The sequence below is a fragment of the Narcine bancroftii genome, chromosome 3, assembly GCF_036971445.1.
Source record: "Narcine bancroftii isolate sNarBan1 chromosome 3, sNarBan1.hap1, whole genome shotgun sequence".
Lineage (NCBI taxonomy): Eukaryota > Metazoa > Chordata > Chondrichthyes > Torpediniformes > Narcinidae > Narcine > Narcine bancroftii.
Genome location: NC_091471.1, coordinates 169,276,985 through 169,302,714, shown reverse-complemented (window position 1 = coordinate 169,302,714; position 25,730 = coordinate 169,276,985). Strand labels below are relative to the sequence as shown.

Below are 25,730 nucleotides of genomic sequence, written 5' to 3'. Positions count from 1 at the left end.
TGTGAAAATTGATTGCTGTATTTCTCAATGACGAGCAAATTCATCTAAAATCCATCACTGGACATGAAGAGTTTTGGGATATCCTCAGGTAACCAAAGGATTTTTTTTTTTTTAAACTTTGCATATATCTGCTTCTTATTCCTTCTTTTTGATTTTTTTAAAAATTGTTTAACATATAAGCATACATAATAAATGATAATTACATAATGAATCCTTTGTATGCAAGTAAATACATACAGAAGGGAGAAAAATAATGACTAATAATAAAATGTGCATAAATATATTAATAGTTACTTATAATCACTCAATATAAACATAATGCATGCAACCACGTCAGACCTATTTAATAGACTGTTATATCAAAATAATAAAGATTAAAAAACTAAAAACTGCTCAAGAACATACAACATAAATAAAATACCATTGTGTGCATTCACTTGAGCAGCAACTGTAAGTAATCAATGCACAAAACTCTGATATCAGATAAATTGCTATAAACCAAATAAGAAATGTTAAGAAGAGCTAACTAAAAGGAATTACTAAAATACCTATTATCTGGAACTTAATCAAATGGAAACTCAAACAACTGGCAAAAAAAAGGAGGAAATAAATAAATAGGAGTAAATAAAGACAAGGCCAACGGACCCAGCAGGGAAGCACTGAGACCGTTGGACACGTGCAGGTTTGCCCCATTGAACTAGCAATGCCCCTCAAAGCGTGTGCTATCTTTTCACTGTTGCCACTTGCGTGGAGGTAAGCCAGGTTGTCAGCGTGAGGAAGGTGAGCCAGGAGCCTGATCAGAACACTTGCGTGGAGGCGAGTCAGGCTGCATCGAGGGCCTGACTGGGACACTTGCATAGAGACTAGTTGGATTGTGCTGATGGCCTGACCAGGACACCAGGATGAAGAGCCAGTCGATGACACTTGCTGCTGTCTCTCTCTCTAACCCAGCCATGTAAGACTTTATTTTTATTAGTACAACTCCAATTATCCGAAATGATCAGGACTTGGCACATGTCAGATAAATGTTTATTTTTCAGAGAACTGGTCAGTTTTTAAAAACAGCCCAATATCAACAGCAAATCACTTGTATCAATGTTTAAACAACAAAGGGGGGGGGGGGGCATTTTAAGCATTAACGTAATGTTTAATTCTCACCAAAAAAATGCTGGCCACCACCAATCCCCGACACGCCCGCCACGCCACCAAAGATCAAGATCTCCCAATCACCTCCACAATCCTCAACACGTCCCCACTACTGCTGTCAATCCCCAGGGAGGCTTCCCAGGCCAGTGGAACTTCTGTCTCCCCATAGTATCATTCCGGCAGGGGCTGTTCTGGCTTAGTGTCCTGTTTCTCAATGTTGGAGCCCAACACAGACCCAATCTTCACCAGCGCACACTCCCCCTCCCAACAATCACCAACACCTCCCCAACAAGGTCCCGCTCCTGCCTGAGAGGTCACTCTCTTTGATGATGTCGGACAAGGGATTCTTTCGACTGCTTGCAGCTGAGAGACAGTTTGAGAGGGAGAGTTGGAGAGCAAAGTTAATAGGGGTAAGCAAAGAAAAAATGAAATGAGAAGGGAGGGAGTTATCTGAAATTAGGCCAATTGTCATTCCAATTTCATGCAGGGTGAATTTCTTTTTTCCAAACGTGTGAAGTCAGTTCAGCTCCGAAAAAATTTCAGATAACTGAGGATTTCTGATGTTTAGAATATCCTCATTTATCCAAAATGTTTCAGAGGCAAACAGACATCATTTCCAGGTCCAAATAATTTTCAAATCCATGAGGATTTTGGATAATCAGATTTCGGATAATCAGTTATACTGTATTTAGATACATAAGTAAGGCTTTATCTGTAAACTTGAGGGGGGGGGGGTGTTCATTTTGATGGTGGCACAGTTTGTGTAGCAGTTAGCTCAACAGTGTTTCAGCACCAGCAAACAGTGTTCGAATTTAAATGGAAATTTTGTACGTTACAGGTATAATATTTAAAGGGTAGTGGTAGCTACACGATTCAAAGAAACCACAAGTCATGGTGAGTCCCAGGTTTAACTGTTTATTTGAAACTCGCGCACTGCTCTTTAAGGGCAAGCCTGCGCCACATCATCACGTCGGCTGTGACGTCATGATGTAGCCAAATGGGCGCACACGGTGGCAGAGGCCACGAGGAATCCTTGGACCCGACGGTGCCATCCAACGCTACCACGGTCGTCACATACAGAGCCGGTTCACCTGTGTCGCGATGTGCACCACCACACAACCCTCCCCCAGAACTGGCTTTAGTGTCCTGTTGCTTTTGGCGGTTGCCTCCATTTTTTGGTCTGCATTGTTACCAACGGTTGGCTGAGGCCCATACGGGCTGCTTTAAGTCTGTCTGCCGTGAACAGCTCTGCCTTGCCCCCAATGTCTAGGGTGAAAGTCTTGCCCGAATGTCTCAGGACCTTGTATGGGCCTTCATTGGGCCATTGGAGGGGGGCTGGGTGTGGGCCATGCAGAACAAACACAAAGTCAGTGGTGGATAAGTCCTTGGGGAAGCAAGCCGGCAAATTGCCGTAGTGAGAGGGTGTGGGTGGTGCCAACGCGGCCAACTTGTCCCGTACGTCCAGTAGCAGTGCCCTCTCACCGGTGCTGGAGTCCAAGTTTGGAGAGAAGAACTCACCAACTGGGAAGGGATAGTGGTGCATGATAGACCAGCTCGGTGGAGGATGCTCGTTAGTCCTCCTTGGGAGCTGTCCTGATACCTAGCAGGACCCAGGGAAGTTTGCCCGACCAATTGGGTCAGTCTAGCCACGCCATGAGGGCCGATTTTAGGTGACGGTGGAAACATTCCACTAGCCCGTTGGCCTGGAGATGGTAAGTGGTGGTATGACATAGTCTAATGCCCAGCAGGGTTGCGAGTTTTGTCCAGAGGGCGGATTTAACTGGGCACCTCTGTCGCTGGTCATGTGCACCGGAACCTCAAACCTCACAATCCAATGGAAGAGCAGCACACTGGTGCAGGAGTCAGCAGACATGTCTTTGGGGATGGCTTCTGGCCACCCGGTTGTGCAGTCAACTACTGTAAGAAGGTAACGAGCGTCCCTGGACCGGCAAGGGCCCACAATGTCGACGTTGATGTGCTTGAGGGGGGGGGGAATCAAATTACTGCACCGGGTCTTGATATGGCGGTGAACTTTAGAGGTCTGGCATTGGGTGCAGTTACGCGCCATCTGTGCTACTTGTTTCCGGAGGCTGTGCCAGACTAATCTTTCTGCTACCATGAGCTCTGTGGCTTTGACGGACAGGTGCGCAATGTCGTGTATCATTTTGAAGGCATGGTGCCTCCACTGCTGTGGCACTACCAGGCATAGAGTGCCGGTGGAGACGTCACACAGAAGCATGTCAGGGCTGTCCGGCAGCTTGAGGTCCTGGAAGTGGAGGTTGGTGATAGCAATACGAAAGGCCTGTGTCTCCTAGTCCCCCTTTTGTGCCGGCGCTAATTGCGAGTAGTCCAAACCGGGGGCTAAATTTGGATCACAGATTGTGATAGCGCATTGGCCACAACGTTGTCCTTGCCCGCCAGGTGCCGGATGTCCACAGTGAACTCGGAGATGCAGGGCAGATGGCTTTGTTGGCGCGTCAACCAGAGGTCCTTGGCCATGGTGAGGGCTTGGGTTAGGGGATTGTGGACTGTGAAAACTGTGAATGGCCTGCCCTTTAGGAAGTAGCGGAAGTGTCTGATTGCCAGATAGAGGGCCAAGTGCTCCCTGACGTCTCAGGGGCACAGGTGTCAGCTGAAAAACATCAGGGGTCGACTGACTTCTACTGACTGCTCCAGGATGCATCCAATGGCCTTGGCTGACGCGTCTACAGAAATCGCAGTGTGATCTTCGGATCACGGGTGGACCAGTGAGGTGGCATTCGCCAGGGCGCTCTTGGTTGCGATGAAAGCTGCTTCAGCCTCCTCCGTCCATGCCAAGGTCTTATTCTTTGTGGTGATCATTGCGAACAACGGTCGCATGATGCGGGATGCCCCTGAGATGAATCGATTGTTAAAGTTAACCATCCCGGTGAATTCCTGCAGGCCCTTGAGGGTGTTGAGTCGAGCAACATGTTGGATGACTGCGACCTTCTCTGCTGATGGTGTGGCCCCCTCTGCCATAATCATGTGACCTAAGAACTGCATGGACTCCTTGCCGAACTGGCATTTGGCCATGTTGACTGTGAAGCCAAATGCCGCCAGGCAGGCAAACAGATGGTGGAGGTGGGCCTTCTGCTCATCACGATTTCTGCGAGCAATGAGGATATCATCAAGATAGATGAACACAAAATCTAGATCCTTGCTCACTGCATCCAAGAAGCGCTGGATGGTTTGTGCCGCGTTCTTGAGGTCGAATGGCATGGGCAGGAATTTGAACAGGCTGAACGGGGTAATGATCGCCGTCTTGCCGATGTCTTCAGGGTGTACTGGGATCTGGTGGTAGCCTTGTATCACGTCGACGTTTGAAAACACCCTCGCGCCATGGAGGTTGGCAGCGAAGTCATGAATGTGGGGAATGGGGTAATGGTCTGGAGTGATTGCATCATTCAGGTGGCGAAAGTCCCCGCAGGGTCACCAACCGCCCAAGTACCATGTGCAGTGGGGGTGCAAATGGGCTGTCTGATCGGAGGACTATGCTTAATTTCTACATGCGGGAGAACTCCTCCTTGGCCAGTTGCAGTTTGTCTGGGAGCAGCTTTCTGGCCTTGGCGTGGAGTGGGGGTCCGAGTTGGGATCTGGTACAGCACGCTGTGTGGGGGCATGCGGAGGTGAATTGTGGTCGCAGGACTGCCGGGAATTCACTGAGGAGGCGAGCGTAATCATCTTTGGGGGTGCTGACTGCAGCTACACCTGGGTGACAGTGACTTCAAGGCGGACTGTCTGGAAGGAGCGGGCATGTACCAGGCATTTGCCTTTGAGGTCCACCAGGAGGCTGTGGGCCCAGAGGAAATCAGCACCAAGGATCACTGTGCCTACTGAGGCCAGGGTGAATCACCACCGGAATTTGTCTCTCCCCAGCTAAATCTACACATTGCGTGTGCTGAAAGTCTTGATGTCAGTGCCGTTGGCCACCCATAACGAGGGGCCATGTGATCGGGTGCGTGTTTCCTGGGCGGTCGGTGGGATGACGCTGAGCCCAGAGCCGGTGTGAACCAGGAAGCGCTGGCTGCTTGTTTTGTCAGTCACATGGAGGAGGCTGTTTGTGTGGCCAGCCGTCACAGCCATTAACAGCGGCTGGCCTGGTCATTTTCCTGGAACGAGAAGGGTTGCCTGAATTCGAGTGCTTGGGCTCCCCAGCACTGGTGGTAGAAGTACCATGTATTGTTCAGGCCCTCCATTTTGTTTTTGGAGTGCGGCTGTGGCTGGCTGGGTCCGCGGTGCATCACCTGACTCATGGTGGCTTCGTTTTCACGCTTCGTGCGCCACAGGACATCTGCTCGGGCCACTACCTTACGCGGGTCAGAGAAATCTTTATCAGCCAACAGGACCTGGATGTTGTCTGGCATCTGTTCAATGAAAGCCTGCTGAACATGAAGCACGGTTTGTGGCCTTCTGCTAAAGCGAGCATCTTGTCCAAACGGGGCCCTATCCCCCAAGTTGTCCAGGTGCATGAGCCTGGTGGCGCACTGATGTCAGGACAGACCAAATGTGCTGATGAGGAGGTTTAAGTGCTGGGTATTTATCCTCCTCCGGTGGGTTGTGGATCAGGTCATCCACTCTGGCGGCAGTCTCCTGGTTGAGGGCGCTGACGACGTGGTAGAACAGAGAGTTGGAGTTGATTTGCTTCTGCTTGCCAGAACCATGTGCACGGCAAAGTGTCCAAAAGGGGGGCAGTTTCACTGCGACTGCATTCACTGCTGCTGCGTCCATGAATGAGAGGCCAGAAACGTCTGGACTCATCAGGGTCACCAATTGTAGTGGTAGCTACACTATTGAAAGAATCCACAAGTCACGGTGAGTCCCAGGTTCAACTGTTTATTTGAAACTCACGCACTGCTCTTTAAGGGTGAGCCCGCGCCACGTCACCACATTGGCTGTGATGTCATGACGTAGCAGAAAGGGCATGCATGGTGGCAGAGGCCATGAGGAATCCTTGAACTCGAAAGTGCCGCCTTAACATGGCTGCTCCGCTACCGCGGCTGTCACATACGGAGCTAGTTTGCCTGCATCGCGATGTGCGCCGCCACAAAAGTAAACTTTACGTAATTAAAGACTACAATGCTGATTTATTTTTCAAATGACTTTACATTATGCACTGTCTTTTGTCTTTTAAAACAGTGTATTCTTAATGCAGGTGTACAGGTCAGTTAGGCATTGGAAGCGCAAGTCTCAGTCAAATGGAAAATTTGCATTTCGACATCCGCAGAGGTGCCATATAATGGGTATTTTACTGAACTTTAGTGAGGAAACGAATATTCTTGATAGGAATTGAAAACAAATGCAATTATAGCTGTCAGACTACCAAATAGTTATAATTAAAGGCATTAATTTAACTATTTGAAAGGGGCATAGTAGGTTTCAAGATATGCAGTCCATGTTTCTTTGTGAATTTAATTGAATCTAATTTTCAATCAATTGATAATACATAACCACCCTGTTCCCTTCCCAATTTTCCAATACAAACATTTTTCAAGCTGACCTTCATAGTAAGAGCAATTGTGACAGCAAATCTCTTGAGGCTGGACCTTTCCTGCAGGAAACACTCAGTGATAAGTTGATGACCCAATGTCTTCCACCAGTTTTCAGAACATTTCTTTCCACTGCCAAACAGATGGTGATTACGATGTCTTTCTGGCAAACGTTGAGAATACTAGGAACATAAGTAAAGCAAGTTCATCACATTAGATACATAATTGTCAAAGTCTCAGCTTCTTACATTGAAATAAAAGTGTAAGAATCCAGTACATTATACCAAATAAATATAACTGCACACATTGCTAGACACTAGATTTTAAAAAGGAAGTCAAGGTCTTTGAGAAGTTAAATAACCTGCATGAATAGTACCAGAGTTCTGAGACCTGAATTATGCAGATAGAATAGGATCAGAGCAAGTGATGAATATATGTTGAAAATTATATATATATTTTTTTTATTTTAAAATGGGTAACCTTTACCACGAAGTGGAATAGCTGGCAACCAGCAGACAAAGCTAAACTTAACCAGTAAAAGAGCTGCTGTGGACATGAAAACATTTTTAGTGGATTGGGTCATGGATTCTGAGATATAAATTGCACTGCTGGAAACGACCGGGAGAAAGATGAAAACAATAACTTTTAGCATGGAACTAAATATATAGCTGAAAACATTAGCAGAGTTCTGGGGTAAAAGCAGCAGAGTGGGACAAATTAGAGTGTTCTTCAAAGAGCTGGCACAACCACAATGGGTTAGTCACCCTTCTGTGCTATAGATTTAGATTCCAGACCCTGACACAAGGAAGTTAAAAAAAAGTAGCCAGTATTATTATTAATGATACTGAAAAACTCTTAGTCAATTAAATTTGAAATAGTATTTACATTTACAACAAACATACTCTCAGTTCATGAAATCTTGGCAGCTGATTTCCTTTCCAAACCACCTTGGCCAATTAAATCAAGTATTTTCACACATGTTGAAGGTAGTTAGATTCAATTAAGTAGAATTGGTCAAAAAGAAACATCGCTTTGTTACAATATAAACATTGAAAATAACTGCAATGAAATCGATGTATGATAATTATCATCTTTGGCAGTATAGTTCCACAAAAGATGCCACAAATGTTTATTTGAAACTTCACATACTCTTAATGCTACAGTGGAAAAACATTTACTAAAGGGAGGTTACAGTATATACCCATGTAATCGTCAAATTTTTTGGACCACCATTTCCGGGCCAAAAAAAAGGATGGGGTCGACTTTTACATGGGTCAAACTTTTGATCTCATAAGTACCTGCATCATTCAAGGCGTTAGGAGCTCAGATGGCTGGGACCAGGTGGTCTGGGGGGGGGTCGGGGCTTGAGAGCTCAAATGGGCAGGTGTGCTGTTGGGAATTCAAATGGGTGAGCAGCCGGGACAGGAGTCAGCTGTCAGGATGTCAGGAGCTCTGGTGGGTGGGCGGCTGGGGTGTCGGGAGCTCTTGTGGGCGGGTGGTTGAGATGTCAGGAGCTCCAGTGGGCTGGCAGCTGGTGCGAGGGTCCATTGTTGGGGCGTCAAGAGCTCCAGTGAGCGGGCGGACAGGATGTCAGGAGCTCCAGTAGGCATGGCCAAAAAAAGGGAGGTATACTTTCACAAAGGTCATACAAAAACACCCAATTTTGGGGGCAAAAAAAAAAGGGGGGCATGGTTGACTATTATATGGTACCAATGATTGATTACACAATATATACGGTGACTTAGAAAATTAGTTCTTCCTCACTCCAATACATACTTTAACATACTGAATAATTGGCAACATTTTGCCCAACTATCATTCTGCCCACAGTGCTACATCACTTAAAACAGCTGAAGCATCATAGATTAGAGGACAAGGCAATGTGCCTAACACCTACACTCTTTCACCATCATTCACTACAAGTATTACTGGTTATGTGAAGCTGCTCATTTACATTGATTATGTATAGAAGCTAGAAAATTAAATCTAACGTAAGTGAAGAAGCTGAAGCAAATTCACCAAACTACTTTTACTTTCCCAGCATTATATACATATGAATGTCTAAAAGTGGATGCTTTCATTATTTTTTTTTCTTAGACTGAATTCCTATATTGACATAATAGAATCTGAACATGTAAACATTACACTCTGTAATAATAGTATATTAACAGTAAAGAAATTGCAAAAATAGCAAAGCTGACATTCCAGTATGTCACATGTTCAATTTCAATTCTAAATTTCACACAAATAAAACACCAAAAATGGCCTAGATCTGAACTGCTATGATCCTTCCTCTAACTTTGCTTGATTTTTTTTAGTCTTAATTTGCAAAATGAAATGGGAAATTGAACAGAAATCAACAATATTATGAATCTGGTGCAAATTTCTAATCAAACATCAGAAATAAATTGGTAGTATCCCAATACCAAAATTCACTGCAAAATTTGACACCCGATACATTTGACAGGAAGAAAAGTACTTACAGAACCCCGCAAGAACAAAACAGGGACTCCAATACCAAATGTTTCTCCTAAAATACATATTGCAGTCAACAGCTGATACACTTCTGTTCCAAAATCTTGCATCTCATCTTCTGAATCATCAACAGGAGCACAAATTCCAACACTACGGGAAGTAACAAGGAAAAAGACAGCATATAGAATGCAAATTATTTTTTTTTAAAATGATCATTGTGAAAATTGTTGCATCCTTTTGGAGAGAAATACATGTACCATGTAACTCTAACATGCCAAAATATTCAGAATCTTTGAGTCACCTTTGAAAGACAGTCCCAGTTGGGGCAGCAAATGCATAACTCAAATTTGTGGCATGAAATATCACACAAGAACCAATCAAGCTTAACTTAAGACATGAGGAAAGACACCAGATTAGGTGATGAACACTGGCCAAGGAATCAAAAGTCCTCAACAATGAAAATATAGGTACAGGAAATATAAAATAAAAGTAGAAAATACTGGAAATACTCAGCAGGTCATGCAACATCAGTTGGAAGGGTGGCAGAATTAAAGTTTCAGGTCAAAGGCCTTTCGTTAAGACTTCAGTCCTCATCAATTGGTACTTGAGTCAACTCACCACCCCTCTTACACAAGGAAAGACTGGGCCTACACATTTATCCTTTGAACTCTTACTGGATCATTGGATAATTGGATAAAATTTAGACAATCATCCCCTTAAGTACTAACTTCATAATAACTATTTTATTAACTATTTTGAATATTGTGGGTTTTTTTCTGCAGCACAAGATTGCACAATGTCTTGAATATAAAGATGTTCAGCAGAGATTTTTAAATATTTATTTCACAGTGAACTGTCCAAACACTATATTTGAGACAACTGAGTTTTTGTTTTCATTATTGAAGTAATTCAAAATTACAAATGTTCATAATTTCAGTTAACCAATAACTATAATGGGACCAATCAAATATATGGAGTAATTTCTTGTTAAAATTACAATAACAAGTAAAATATTGTTGCTAATTTTAATACAATCACAAGCTGTTTATCTCCTAGAACACTGTATCTTCTTTGTCTGTATTCCCAGCAGAATCACTTACCTTAATCTGCAATTGTCACAACATTGATCAGTTCCAATGATTCCAAGGCTGGCCTTTCTGAGCTCTTCATCTTCAAAATGGGACAAGATAATACTGCAGGAACCGATTAAAGGTAATTACTTTCAAAGTGTCAAATGAACATACTTAGGGTGAAGTTTTGAACTCTAAAATGAACAGCTGCCAGACATCTTTAGTTTAAGACAGCAAATGAATCAAAGGGAATGAGAGTGGAATGACATTCTCAATTTGAGATTATATTAGGAAAGAAATACAACTTTGAGCAAACAGTGGCCTGAGTGCAGTATCTTTCAATTCATGAACAAATCATTATTATTAAATATCATTGCATGTAGCTAAAGTTCACATAGCAAGATCCTACAAACTGCAACCACCTGTATTACATGGTGCACTGAATGTCCAATTGATATCTGAGAAGCAAAGAAAGGTTTGGTGAAAGAGGTATATTTTGGGAATGAGCTTAAAGGAAATAATCTTGTGATTTTGGGAAGCTTGAGTTTAATGCACAAAATGGCTGAAGGCAAAATCATAAAGGCAAAGAAGGAATGGATAAATAAAAGAACAAAAGTGGAAAAATTAGTTCCTGAGGAATTAGAGGACTGAAAGAAATTACAGGAAAATGGAAATGTGAAGCCATGGAGAACTCTATAAGCTTAAGGAGGATAAAAGAGCAGAACCATGCAGATTAGATGAAAGGTAACAGGATTTTAGACCATTTTACATTTACAAGGGTGGAGGAAATTAAAGATGGAATATTCTAACAAAAAGGCAAAAATCATCTTGTTCATTAATGGGCACTACACCATCATTCTCTCTGAATTTCTACAGCTTGCCTTATTCCCTCCTTCCTGCCCCTAACTGGCAATTCACTTCCCTCTAGGATTCATCCTGATTGGCTCTATTAATAACTCCAAAGCGTAGAGTGAGGAACGATAGGCTTTATTATACTTTAGACTTGTAGCTGGGCCGATTCCAAGTGCTCGACTGAGGTAAGGGAGAGGGAGGTCGACCTTTATTCCACGATCACAAGGGGAGGAATTACCCGGCAGCAAGTCACCAGTGGGGGATGAGCCAGCTATCCATCGGCAGTTACATATTCATATCACCACACATCCTTCAATGTTTTCTGCCAATTCTGATTTGTATTCTGTCCCTTGTCAACACTCAAGATAATAAAACCATAATTAATCATCTTTGCAGCAAATAATCTGAGGCACAATCAAAGTAAGGTGATATTGGATGGAAATGCCCTGATACAGGAACAAAACCTCAGTTGAGAGACCAACAGTTACCAAGGTTATCAGCATCTGAAATGATGCCAGAGAAAGGAATGGGATCCATCTTGTTTTTTGTAGCAGCGATCAAACAACTTTGGGCCTGTCAACATTTACAAAGAAAAATACAGGAATGGTCTCAAAAACATCTTTATATCAAAATGCGTTCATGCCAATGACATTAGGAAATAAAATCTTGGACACTTGGCACCATAAGGGATCAAGGGGATTGAGGATTGTTAATGATCAAGGACAATTTAGGACATTTGAGCAGCTAAAAATAGATATGATTTGTCAAATAGAACTATCTTCTGCTCTCTTCAATTAAGATTTTTTAAGAGCTAGTTGAGGACCAGCCATGACCCTGCCAGTGTTTAGTGACATGGAGGCTCTTCTTCCAAAGGGGACCCCAGGTAAATTTATATCTAGATTTCCTACTCCAGAGCAATAGCCCAAAACCAAACTTGCAAAGATCGAGGGAAAGGTGGGAGATGGACTTGGGGAAAAGGATTCAAGAATGATATTGGTCAAAATCTGTTAATATTGCATCATTTCTTGTCAGATATAAACTGGGACAATTCAATATTATGCACTGCAAAAATTACTCCGTTTAAAATCTGAAATTCTGGACTCGTGTTGTAGGTGTGGTAGAGGTTGTAAAATTTATACACTGAACCTGACTATGCATAAAATAAGATCCTTTTGGTAGAACTTGGCAGAAGTTTTGACACCAATTACAGAAGTAGATTTTCCATTGGAACCAGAACTATATTTATTGAGCAATCATGGTTATTGGCATAAAACTATCAAACTATCAGATACAGTTCATGAGGATTGTACTAGTGGTAGCCAGGAAATGTATTGCTGTTACATAGAAGTCCAACTCCCCCCCCCCCCCCCCCCCTACATATTACTCGCTGGAATATGGAAATTCAAAGTTGTGCCTCCCTGGAAAAGATAACATAACCTCAGAAAGAAATATGATGTGGCGAACCATGCCACTCCATTATCAAACCGATGTCCATAGTTGTGGGCCCCCACAGGATCAGGCATTCCCAGTAGCTGGGGGGGGGGGGGGGGTCACAAACAACTCTGGGAGGTGTGTGACTTCAGAGGTCGGATGATTGTGATAGCGCTAAACTCCTGCGAAGGTTCCATTAAACTGCATTAATCACTGCATCGTTTTTGTTAAAATATGGCAACCTTATTTGAATCATAATGGCTTAAGAATATAATTAACTTCCCAAAAAAGGTTTAAATAACAGTTAATAGTTTGAATACCTGAAGATCAAGATATAGACTAATTAATGAAGGCATGCTCAAACACCACTTCTTTTGTGGACAATTGTTTTTTTAATGTTTGCATTTGGGAGTGAGGGGTGAGATTTGGGCAAGTCATATGATACTTGTCATTTTTAAATGCCATTTACATGATCTATGTAATAATATTCTATGAGTCTTGGAAAAATAAAAATAAAATATTCAAAAAAAAATACATGAATGGTTAGGCTGTCTCATGGTATGAAGAATATTTGATTCCACTATGGTTCTGTGGATTATGACTGATGAGGCCAATGTGGACCCAGACACTAACATGATGTACAAGATGCCTGTGATTGTGCTGGGCTTCTGTGTGCTCCTGATTCATGGGCTCAAGGTACTCAGTATCATTCCAAAAGCTCTTCTTCACTTTGATAATCATAAGGCCTATAAATTTTCATCTAATATTGCTCTACCTTGTATTTGTCTCATTATTTTTGCTTGATTCTGCTTTTATTACCTTCAGTGCTGGAAAGGGACTGGGGCAAATAAGAATTGGCAGGAAAATTCAAAGATAGATTCCCAGAAGTCAGCAAGGATGCTGCACTTCTTCAAGGAGGTTTTGAGCACATTCTTGAATGTTTCCCATCTGTTCATCTCTTCCTGTGAGAGCTTGAAATAAAATATGTTTTAGGATCAAAGCTGACTGAATTCCAGGATTGTAAGCAACCATTACTTACGGGAAGAAAAAAAAGCTCGAGAGACACCAGAAGACTGAGACCCATGAACTAAAGGACAAATGGTGGGTGGAAAGGCAGCAGCAGACAATAGCAACTTGTGTGGGTTCTTTATTGCAGTCATCACCTATTAGAAGTCACTCTTTGAAGACATCCTCAGCTATAGTACTGTCCTTTATGGTATTCAAGAAACCAATTTAGTCTCACCTGACTACCAATCCTGGTGGAAAATAAATTGCAAAGACTAAAAATACTCAGTTTAACCTGAGAAGTGGTCTGACAGGAAAGACTGCAGTGATTGATGGAATATAATCGTTGGCACAACATATCAGTCTTTTGGTTTTGGAAAAGATGAATACATGATTAAAAAATAAAAGTCAACAATCTCAAAAATGCCCTGACGCAAAATGGTGATTGTCCATTTCTTTCTATGGATGCTACCTGACCATTCGAGTCCCTCCAGCTTCTCATTGTTTACTCAAGATTCCAACATCTGCAGTTCTGTGTTTCTCGAGGATCAACCTTTGTAACAATTTCAATTGTACAGAGATGGGAAGAGTGGAGCAATGTCAAGAGAGCCCAGTGAAAGAGTGGTATGGTTAGTGGAGCAATGTCAAGAGAGCCCAGTGAAAGAGTGGTATGGTTAGTGGAGCAATGTCAAGAGAGCCCAGTGAAAGAGTGGTATAGTTAGTGGAGCAATGTCAAGAGAGCCCAATGAAAGAGTGGTATAGTTAGCATGATGAAGACTTAACCATATAACCACTTACAGCACAGAACAGGCCAGTTCAGCCCTACTAGTCCATGCCGTAGCAAATCCCCACCCTCCTCGTCCCACTGACCAGCACCCGGTCCATACCCCTCTAGTCCCCTCCTATCCATGTATCGATCCAGTCTTTCTTAAATGTAACCAATGATCCCGCCTCGACCACGTCTGCCGGAAGCTCATTCCACATCCCCACCACCCTCTGCGTAAAGAAATTTCCCCTCATGTTCCCCTTATAATTTTCCCCCTTCAATCTTAAACCATGTCCTCTAGTTTGAATCTCCCCCTTTCTTAATTGAAAAAGCCTATCCACATTTACTCTGTCTGTCCCTTTTAAAATCTTAAACACCTCTATCAAGTCCCCTCTCAATCTTCTACGCTCCAGAGAAAAAAGCCCCAGTCTGCACAACCTTTCCCTGTAACTCAGACCCTGAAATCCTGTCAACATTCTCGTGAACCTTCTCTGCACTCACTGTATTTTGTTTATATCTTTCCTATAATTTGGTGACCAAAACTGTACACAGTACTCCAAATTTGGCCTCACCAATGCCTTGTACAATTTCATCATAACCTCCCTACTCTTGAACTCAATACTCCGATTTATGAAGGCCAACATTCCAAATGCCTTCTTCACCACACCATCTACCTGAGCATCAGCCTTGAGGGTACTATTTACCATAACTCCTAAATCCCTTTGTTGCTCTGCACTCCTCAATTGTCTACCATTCAATGTATATGACCTATTTAAATTTGCCTTTCCAAAATGTAGCACCTCACATTTATTTGTATTAAATTCCATCAGCCATTTCTCAGCCCACACCTCCAGCCTTCCTAAATCATCTTTTAATCTACGGTAATCTACCTCACTGTCCACAACACCACCAATCTTTGTGTCATCCGCAAACTTGCTTATCCAATTCTCCACCCCTACATCCAGATCGTTAATATATATAACAAATAATAGTGGACCCAGGACCGAACCCTGAGGAACTCCACTAGTCACCGGCCTCCAATTGGACAAACAATTTTCTACCACTACTCTCTGAGACCTCCCATCCAACCACTGCTGAATCCATTTCACTACCTCCTTATTTATACCTAATGCCTCCACCTTTGTAGGATGAAGAGTGATTATGAATCAAAGTCACAATTATATGCAACGTGATTTCAGATTCTGATGACAGCAGTTTTAGTCTTGTGAAAGGGGGAGAAGACAGATTAATCTGGTATTACAGGTGAGATGAGCACAAAGAACAAGATTAATGAATGCTTATCTGAAGTCAATGAATGAAAGATTAATGTTAGCTCCTTGTTCCTCATATAGTTCCAATGGGTTATCTATCCTTTAAGCAAGCTGACTGTCCATAGCTTCATTTAAATGGGGGAATTTCTAATAGTACAACCCTCAGCCTTGTTTATACGTATTCAAATCCTTGCATGGATCTTCAGCATTCGAAGTTCTGACTCTTAACTGAGCCAAATTGGCACTGGCTAAAAGCTTGACTAAATACATGACTAAAATATATGGACTTGGAACAGAGGATTTACTTTCTTCTGCACTTGGATGAAGTAAGGTATTTCTTCATCTTTTCCATCATCTTAATTTTGTAGTTATGGAATGTTGAACTCTTAATCTCATTCAGCAGCTGCCTGCAGAAAAAATGATGACCACATTATTTACAACATTCGCACTTGTCTTTCCAACACATTTTTACTATTTTTTTTAAATAATGCTTAAAGTACAATATACATTTGCAAAAGTAAAACAATTCATTTATTGTTTTTGCCAGTTTTACACCATTACATCTATAACTTTAATATCAGAGTCCCATGCAAAGTGCAGGACTAATCGAAATAGGTAAGCGGGCTTAAGGTTTATTAATTTTTCTTAGCTACAGTTAAACTTTTTTTGAATATTTTATTTAAAATTTTCCATACATGTAATTTAAAAAAACTCTCAAATAGACAAGTATTTATTAAATTTAAAATTACAATGATTACATGCTGATTTTACCCAACACTGACCTTCCTCTCCCTCCCTCCTTATACTCCCCACTCAATATATAGTTCTATAAAATATAGAAAAAGAAAGAAAAATAGTTTCCTGGATTGAACGAAGGGTCGGATCACACACTGGGATCCTACAATGCGTAGGATATTTATTTCTTAAATTACATGTAATTTTCTCCAAAGGAACACAACTTTGAATTTCTGCATTCCATTTCTCCATACCTAAATATGCATCTGATATCCAAGTCACTGCAATACACTTCCATGCCACCGCTAATGGTATTTTAATAAATTTCACTTGATAAAATTATAATTTTAACTTTGAACTTGTTCCTGCTATATTGCCTAATAAATATGGATTTTGTGGAAATATGGTACTTGGAATATATTCTAAAAATATTCCTAAATCTGCCCAACAAGACCTTACTTTAGAACATAAGCAAGTGCAGTGTAAAAAGGTTCCTATCTCTTCACATCTAAAACATTTATCTGATAAATCTGATTTTATTTTATTTGATTTTTGCGGCGTTAAATATAATGATGCAGTTAGTTATATTGAACTAATCTACATCTTACATTTATAGTATTTGTCATACAATCTCGACAAAGATCTAACCAACTTTTCTCATCAATTATAATATTTAGATCTGCCTCCCATTTCTGTCTACATTTATGAACTTCCTGTTTAATAGTGCTTGCTTGTAATAAAAGGTACATTACAGAGATAACAGTAAAACTCAAATAATTCAGCATTTTGGTTGTGCCAGCGAGACTAACAGATTTTCTAGAACTTTGAATGATTTCTTGTTTAAAAAAAAGCATAACACACTTTAAGTCACTTTTTTTTTTAAAAAAGATGTTGTACAGTGAACCTGATATGGTTAAAGGGAGTGCTGAAAACAGGAAATGGGGGCCTCATGTGAGTGTAAAGAGAGTCAGGGTAACAGGGACCCAAGTCAGTTTAATGGGAGCATGGACAACAGACGTTAGGTGACTTTAAAGACAATGCAGGAAATAAGATCCTGATCAATTTAAAGGGAGTGTGGGAAATGGGGATACATAGGAAACAAAAGTCCCTGATGAATTTAAAAGGAGCATAGCAAATGGAGAGCCCAGTTGATTTTAAAGGGAGTGTGGGTAACTGAGGCCCAGATGAGTTTAAAGGGAATGTGGGTAACTGGATTCCAGGTGAGGTTAAAAGGACTAGGCATAATGTGGGCCCATGCAAGTTTATAAGAGTTTATAAGAGAAACAGGTCTTTAGTAAACAAGATGACAATTGGTGGGGTTTCCATCCAACAGGATAATGGATTATTGGAATTTTCCTGTACTTTAGACCTGGAATCTGGAATTTTCAGCACTTTTTTTTAAGATAAGGATTGATTATCTAGGACTTCTAATTCTGATTCCAAATAATGATACCACAGTAAAGTATATGAAGATGGATCTTGAGGAAAAATTGAACTTCTTATCTCGAGAAAACAATAAGATGCTGGAGCAACTCAATAGGTCTGGCACCATCCATCATTCAAAGTGTCAGGTCAGGGCCCTTTATAGAGGCCATTTCTACCCATAGATGCCACCTAACCAGCCAAGTTCCTCCAGAAGCACATTGTTTGCTCAAGATTCCAGCATATGTAGTCTTTGTGTTTCTCTAATTTGTTATCTTGGTTCATTAGTGAAAAATAGACCACTGGTGTAGAACCAAAAGACTTCTGGCAGCTTTGGAGTCAGAAATGAGTAATAGTTTGTGCCTAAAGAAAACACAGTCAACTTTTCATACAATAAGCTTTCAAAATTTAGATGGTATTTTAATGATTATACATTCTTTATATTACAGACAAGTTTGTTCAACTGTTTTCTGCTGATACAATGTATGCGACTTTACAGCTAATTCCTTGAACAGAAGGACTGTAAAATAGTCGCCATTCTAAAGAATTTAGAAATGTGCCATGTATAGAGACAATTATGAGGAGGGAGGGAAATAATTAATTCCAAACTATCCTTTATATTATTTAGGAGCAAAATCTATTTAATTTCACTGACCACTGGTCCCCAATAACTGTATATATCCCACTAGAAAAGTGAGTAAATAAAACTTTTTGTCAAAGAGGACAATCTCATTATCCAAAAATGAAGTCAAACAATAGACACCCCTCTAAACACTTGCAATACATTTCTCTTTTTGAATAAACACCATAGGTAAACTTTCACACCTGTTTAACATCATGTCAGAAGGACTCCATAAAACATGACAAGCACTAGGCAAACCATCTCGCCCAGCCCTTCCAATCTCTTGATAGTATGATTCCATTTCTTTCGGTGCTCCATAATGAATGACTTTCCGGATATCAGACTTGTTTATTCCCATGCCAAATGCAATGGTAGCTACAACGCACTGGCAAAGAAAAGGATTCTCATTGAAAGTATGAACCAAGGAATTACAACCATTCATAATAAATAAATGTACAGAACAAAGCAATGACTCATAATTTGCACTCAAAATGATAGTGAGAATAACAATCACTTTTCATGCTCAAATGCTCAAGCAATTCCAGCCAAGACCAACTTGAAATTAAACAGGGTTGATATCAACAATGCATTGCTCCCTGGCTCATCAATGAAATACTTTAAACAGCATAAAGATGCAGCATTGGCACTTTAAATCCAAACCAATTTCTGACAAGAAAATCTAATTAGGCTTTTTTAACATAACCAGCTTTTCAACAAATACCTGAGAGTTAATTATTACCAAGCTTTATTTCTGCAGAATGGAGTTTTTGCAAAGAATTTGCAAGTCGGCACTGAATCACCATTGAATCCAGAAGGCAAATCACATAATGCCGTTTTGAGTTGTGGGCCCAAGGAGGATTGATGACGTCTGTGGCCACAGAACCTGCCTAAACATTCCACAATCATTCGCTAGAGGGTGTTGAAAACACGCCTCCCTGGGATTCAACACTACACTGTAACTGCATCCTGGACTTCCTAACAGAATGACTACAGTCTATCCAAGTTGGTAGCAGAACGTCAAGCTCTGGTGCACCTCAGGACTGTGTGCTCGGCCCACTCCTGTTCATGCTGTGGACCCATGACTGCATCGTCAGATCTAGCTCCAACAATATAATCAAGTTTGCAGATGACACAGCAGTAGTTGGCTTCACCAGCAACTAAATTTCACTTAAAAGAGGTGGAAAATCTCGTGAAATGGTGTGAGAGTAACAACCTGAGTCTCAACGTGAACAAGACAAAGGAGATGATCATGGACTTCAAAAGGACCTGAGCAATCAGCCTCCTCTATAAATCAACAAATCTGTAGTGGTGAGAGTGGAGAGCACCATGTTCCTTGCAGTTCACTTAACTAGTGACCTATCGTGGATACTCAGCATCTCTTCACTTGTCAGGAAGGCACAACACCGACTGCACTTCCTGAAAAGACTGAAGTGGGCAAGGCTACCGGCCACCATTATGTCAAACTTCTATAGGATCTCTATTGCGATTGTCCTGGCCTGCTGCATCACATTGTGGTATGGTTGCTGAAGAGAATGGATTGGAGATCAATTCTCAGGACCATAAGAGTGGCAGTGAGGATCACTAGAGTCTCCATCCCCATCAACATGATCATTGTCTGAAGTGGGTGTGCAAAATTATTGAGGGCCCCTTCCACCCTGCACACAGCATCTTTCAGCTGCTCCTCTCGGGGAAGAGATACAGGAGTATCAGAGCCACCACCATCAGGCTGAGGAACTGCTTCTTCCCACAGGCAGTGAGAATGCTGAACAACCAAAGGAACTGCTCACACTTGCCATCCGCGACTCTCATATTCATGAAATAATATTTATTTATATAGATTAAATACTTGACCTGCATATGTATTGTTTGTCTGTATGTCTGTTATATCTGGTTGTGTGTCTGCACGTTTTGCACTGAGGATCGGAGAGCACTGTTCCATTGGGTTGCACTTGTACAATCAGATCACAATAAACTTGACTGGATTTAAAATTAGTCAAGTAATTTGTTTATTGATGGCAGCACTACCGCGGACCCAGGAGACACAGTACTGCTCCACAGGGGCCAACCACCCAGTTCTAACGTTGACAGCTCCATACAAGCTTCAAACGGACTGCTAATGGTGCTGTGTTTTTAATTAAAATCCTGCATCTATGGGGTCTGTGCCCAGATGGCGGCACCTGTGCTGGTCAGCAGCCAGGAGGGGTTGCAAACTTAGAGAAGCAGCAAACCAGCACAGAGCACCAGAAAGGGGGAGTACACCACCACACCCCCCACCCCCCACCACATTGAGGAGAGGCATTGGCTACGACCCTATAGGACGCTGAGCACGGTAGCGGACCAGCGAGGATTTCAGAGGCTAAAGGACCCACACAGGCTGCGGGTGACTTGTAGCTGTAAGACCCACACAGACACACATGCAAGCTGCTGGAGACTAACTCAAGGGAACCAGGTATCAAAACTAGAATTCAAGAGGGTGCTGAGGGCAAGAAGGGCTCCCAAAGGGCCTTAGATGCTGAAGGCTTCCTGATTGTAACAGAAGTTTGGATCTGAAGCTCAGATTACCAATGGATCAAACCAGGGTCTGAGCAGCTGCAGAGGCTGTGGGACTGCTGGAAGGGAATCCATGGACACTCAGCATCTTGAAGGATTTCTCTTTGGCTTCTTTCTTTTACTGTAAGGGGTGCCAGACAATACAAATGGCAACTTTTTGTCTGTCTTACAGAGACAAAAGAAAATTTTGTGTGATATTACATTTTCTGTATTATTACATGATAATAAAAAAAATTAAATCATAATTATCTTTGTTTTTAATTAATTTCTAATAGTTTAAGGTACCTTTTTGAAGCACGTTATGATTTTTAATTCTTTAATATTTGAACTGTTTTTAAAATGTCACTATTTCTTATTAGAGGTATCTAATAGTAGTCTAAAAAAGTCTTTAACATGAACAAGTTGGAAAATCCAATCAGGCTATTTGGAAAGCAGAGTTTTAGGATCTGCTATCTGAAGCATGTTCATCACTCATAATACAATGTGCCTTATTAATGAGTCACCAAGTTAATTGGTTCCACAGAACTGTAAAAGATGAGGGTGGTCACAGATAAAGCATGGGAGTGTTAGGGGAAGGAGGTTCATGGAACCAAGTGGTGATCAGATTAAGCACTATTCTGACAAATGTACCTTGTAATCAGAGGAGTAACATTTCCTTTACTAACCAATTACTTTCTGTATCGTCCCTCAGTCTTTTGTTTAGTTAACATTAAATGCCCAAAACTTGACCCATCTCACTTTAACACTCTGCATGTAAATACATTACACAGCCAGCTCTTGGAATTTAAACAAGGACCAAAGTATTTCAGACCTGAATTTCATCTCTCATGAACTTGTGATGCACATCTCTCCTGGCTTTGATGCCCATGCCTGCATGGTATGTGCCGCAAACAACATTCATCTGTGACAATGCTCCAGCTACTAGCTCTGTAGCTTTCCTCGTTGGGCAGTAAATTATTGTGGGTCCTTCAAACTCAAAGGAGAACCTATCATTCAAGAGAAAACAAACTTTACAAAACTATTAATCCATCTGTTTTGGATGCAACTTTTACATGTTTGATAGGTCAATCAATACATACTTGTCCCTTTTGACTAAGAACGGTTTCAAGTCTCCTTTGATATCGGTAGATTTCCGGCCAACTTCTAAATACAAGTTTGGTCGATCAAATGTAGTGCAGACAACCTGAGGATTAGTTAGTTTCAGATTCTCCATGATGTCACTTCGGATTGAAGGGCTAGCAGTGGCAGTTAAAGCGATTACTGGAACCTAGTATTATAAATGGTAAAAGTTCCATCAAACATTATCATTTACTCTTCCCTCTCACTTATCTATTAATTTCACCTGCAATTGGGACCAAATCAGGGTTCAAGTCCTACAATGTCTGTAAGGAGTTTGTATGTTCTCCTTGTGTCTGCTTGGGTTTTCTCCAGGGGCTCAGGTTTCCTCCCACTGTTCAAAAAAAGTACCGGGGGGGGGTGTAGGTTATTGGGGTGTAAATTGGATGGTATGGACTTGCTGGCTGAATTGGCCTGTTACTGTGCTGTATGTCTAAATTTATTTTTAAAAATTACATTTAAAAAAATTTATAGAGGAAGCAGATACCCTCACTACATTTAAAAAGCACCTAGAAAAGTAAAAATCCTAACCTACACGGCTACAAGTGTGAGAGCTGAGAAATGAGAGTAACCCTAATAACAACACATTTGAATAAGACTCAGTTCTGAAGTGTGAAGTTCTACAAGAAAATAGGTGACCCAATCAAGAGTTTATAATGGATCTCTTCTATTGTCTTTGAACACATTAAGTAGCAACAAGTGAGCTATTGAGAGTTTGCTGCTAAAAATCGATGGTTATTCTTAAATTGGCTGCTCGTGAACATCTTGGATTAAAACTATATTATATGACTGCAATATCATGGGCAAGGAGTTTTCAATTATTGCAGGGGCAATGTTAGTATCCTAGAATTATAAATGATGTTTCTTTTTGTTAAAACTGAAATGCAATAAATCCTTGCTACTGAGTCTCCCAACTACTTAAAAAACAATCTAAGCTTTCCATCAACTTACTTCATCAATGAATCCATTCTCCCCATTCAATGACATATAAACTAACCATTACAAAGTTCAGCACAAAAATGAAGTACATTTTAATTCTCAATTTCTTTTCCCATAATGCTACTTGAATGAGAATTATACTATCCAAAAATGGGGAGCAGAATTTTAATAAGTAGAAAACCTCGAAATTGAATGCATTGCTTGATTAAGATGTTCATGCTATAAACATTTCAAAACCACTGGCTATGTATCATGAATCACTATATGTAAATAAAGCTGTATCAGTGTACTAATTAACTCTGCTGCTAACAAGCAACTTGTTAGTCTAACTGACAATGAGAATTTAGGAAAATTGCTCCCAGAATATGGTTAAACACATGTATCAATTCACCTGAGGCAGGAATTGCTTTAAAGATCCCAGTTTCCGGTAAGAACTTCTGAAATCATGTCCCCACTCAGATATACAGTGAGCCTCATCCACAGCAATAAGAGTGATACCTGGAAGTAAATCAAAAGGCAATAAATAAGCTGAACTACATCCACACATGCAATATTTAAACAATAACCATCACTATTGGGAAACTCTCCAAAAAGAAAGTATTCACTTCCAATACCATGCATTTTCCATGGAAGAATATACAGATAAAAGCTCCCAGTTTACTTGCAGTTATACTACAAGTCAATAGCACATTGACAAAATTGGATTGTGGAGCTGGTACTTTAATTAGACTGCTTTGCATTCCCATGAAACTTCTGCTCAACCACACTCTGTAGTAACAAAGATCTAAATTCAGCACATGGAAAACTCACGTGAATAGCTTCCCAAGTGTTCTGCAGATCTTCTAACACTTTGGACCCACGTATCACACAGACACAACCCAGAGGGAAAAAAAACTGTCATTTATTTACATCAGTAGGGGCTTAAGAATTTAAAATATTATCTTTTTGCAACATTGGCTATTCTCACTCAGTCCATCATGATGCTGTAAAACAATTTAGTGCATATACCAAATACACTCACAGTGCATGTGCTAACAAACTAGTAGTCACTGTCTCACAGGGCCAAAGACCTGGGCTCAATCCTGACCTTGGAAGTTGAGTTTACATGTTTGCTGGACATATGATCCCATGGGTTTATTCTGGGCGCTTCGACATCCTCCTCCATTCCAAGGATGTGTAAGCAACTGCAAATTGCTCTAATATGTCAGTGAGTGATGGAAACAGAGGTGTTCAGGAGGATATGGGGTGAAAAAAATTGAATGTAAAATGAGTATATATAGATGGCTGCTGGTCAGACAGGCTTGGTGGGCCAAGGGTCCTGTTTCTCTGTTGTGTCTATAACTCTCATTTAAAAAAAAAACTATTAAAGTTCATTTTTTGAAAATGCACCATTTTGTATCAATTCCAAGCATGCATTCTTAGTCTTAATTATGCTTTTCCTTTAGCTTGGTTGAGAAATAATCATTTCCCAGAATAATGTATTAATGTGGTGTTATACCAACAGTAAAAAAAATAAAACAGTTCTGATACAGGGAAGATTTTGGCAGAGATTTGACTGAATAAGTACTGGAAACATAGAAATGGAGTTATAATAAAAGGTCTCCAACCTGAAAAGTTGACACCTGTGATCTGACCTGCTGAGTACTTCCAGTATTTTCTCTTTTGTTTTTGATTTCCAACATTGAGGGATTATTTTATTTTAGCTTAAATGCTGGAAATGCATTTTCTCAATGAGAGAACCTAGGGTCAGAGAATAAAGGAGCGCTCATTTAAAACTGAGATGAAAATAATTTCTTCTCACAAAGTGGCTGGGTGAATTTAGCTATCCTTGCTCCAGAAAGCTGTGGGGATTTAACCCATAATATTCAAATATTCAAAGCTGAATTATTCAATGAGGGAATCAAGGGTTATGGATAAAGGATGGAAAAGTGGAGTTGATTAAATCTGGATCAGCAAAAATCTTACTGAAAATTATTTCCCCAAGCTACACTATTTATCCAATTTTTTTTAACCTTTGTAAATTGACTGAATAAGGAATTTCTAAATGGAAATAGGAAAGTGAATTTTGACCAACTTATTTTTATTATCCTCTTCCCAAATTAGTCTTAACTCAATGTGTTCAGTGGAAGGCTGAATGGCAATTATAATTATACATAAGCATATAAAGCTATTGGCTGCTTTTCTCAGTGACTCAGAACAATGTTCATAGAAAGACAAAAACAAAAAATTGTGTTTTCAGCCCAGTTATCTAAATCTCACTATCAGCACTGATATATTTATGGCTATAAAGAAAACAGAGTGTGCCTAAAATTTTTTTTTAATTTAACCTGAGTTTGATATGGACAGAGACAGACCAACAGACAACACAAAGAATACTTGAAGCCAGATTACAACAACTTTTTATTTAATACGAATAACAAATGGAAGCTACAGCAAATACATTGAAATAACCTCAAATCTCTTAATGATTAAATGTCAGTGTTTTTGCTATACATATTGAAAACCCATGAAAGGATTTAGACTGTACATACCAATGCTGTCATCAAGTTTCTTGAGTAATGAAATTGATCCTGAACAGTATTCAGGTGTCATGTAAACAACTTTGAAATGACCTCTGGAAATTAAAAAATACAAAAAGTTAAATAAAATTTTCATACACAATTTTTATCCCAAAGCTATTATTAACCATTTTGTCAATTCATCCAAATTATGAAGTCCTCCTGCAATTTTGATTATTGTTTCACAACTTGGCAACAAAAAGACTTCATCATGACAAAGTCCTCTCCCATTTTTTGCTTGATCATCAGGTCTATTTAATCGAAC

At 40.6% G+C, this 25,730-nt stretch overlaps 2 protein-coding genes and 1 long non-coding RNA gene across 3 annotated transcripts in view; 1 reads left to right on the top strand and 2 right to left on the bottom strand.

The window, feature by feature from the left end:
* LOC138759620 (bifunctional 3'-5' exonuclease/ATP-dependent helicase WRN-like) overlaps positions 1-2,689 on the bottom strand; it is a 21,931-nt gene extending 19,242 nt beyond the window's left edge. The window contains exon 1 of the mRNA XM_069930336.1: positions 2,362-2,689. Within this exon, the coding sequence (XP_069786437.1) occupies positions 2,362-2,689 (328 nt within the window). The remainder of the gene's footprint in view (positions 1-2,361) is intronic.
* wrn (WRN RecQ like helicase) overlaps positions 1-25,730 on the bottom strand; it is a 286,387-nt gene that overhangs the window by 205,386 nt on the left and 55,271 nt on the right. The window contains exons 16-24 of the mRNA XM_069925810.1: positions 25,439-25,521; positions 23,299-23,405; positions 21,932-22,119; positions 21,664-21,838; positions 18,506-18,687; positions 15,829-15,930; positions 10,229-10,321; positions 9,137-9,278; positions 6,665-6,835 (exon numbers count right to left, since the gene is read on the bottom strand). Coding sequence (XP_069781911.1) covers positions 6,665-6,835; positions 9,137-9,278; positions 10,229-10,321; positions 15,829-15,930; positions 18,506-18,687; positions 21,664-21,838; positions 21,932-22,119; positions 23,299-23,405; positions 25,439-25,521 — 1,243 coding nt within the window. The remainder of the gene's footprint in view (positions 1-6,664; positions 6,836-9,136; positions 9,279-10,228; positions 10,322-15,828; positions 15,931-18,505; positions 18,688-21,663; positions 21,839-21,931; positions 22,120-23,298; positions 23,406-25,438; positions 25,522-25,730) is intronic.
* The window catches only part of LOC138757836 (uncharacterized), an 8,990-nt gene continuing 970 nt past the window's right edge, over positions 17,711-25,730 (top strand). Inside the window, exon 1 of the long non-coding RNA XR_011353922.1 lies at positions 17,711-17,798. This is a non-coding gene — a long non-coding RNA (uncharacterized lncRNA). The remainder of the gene's footprint in view (positions 17,799-25,730) is intronic.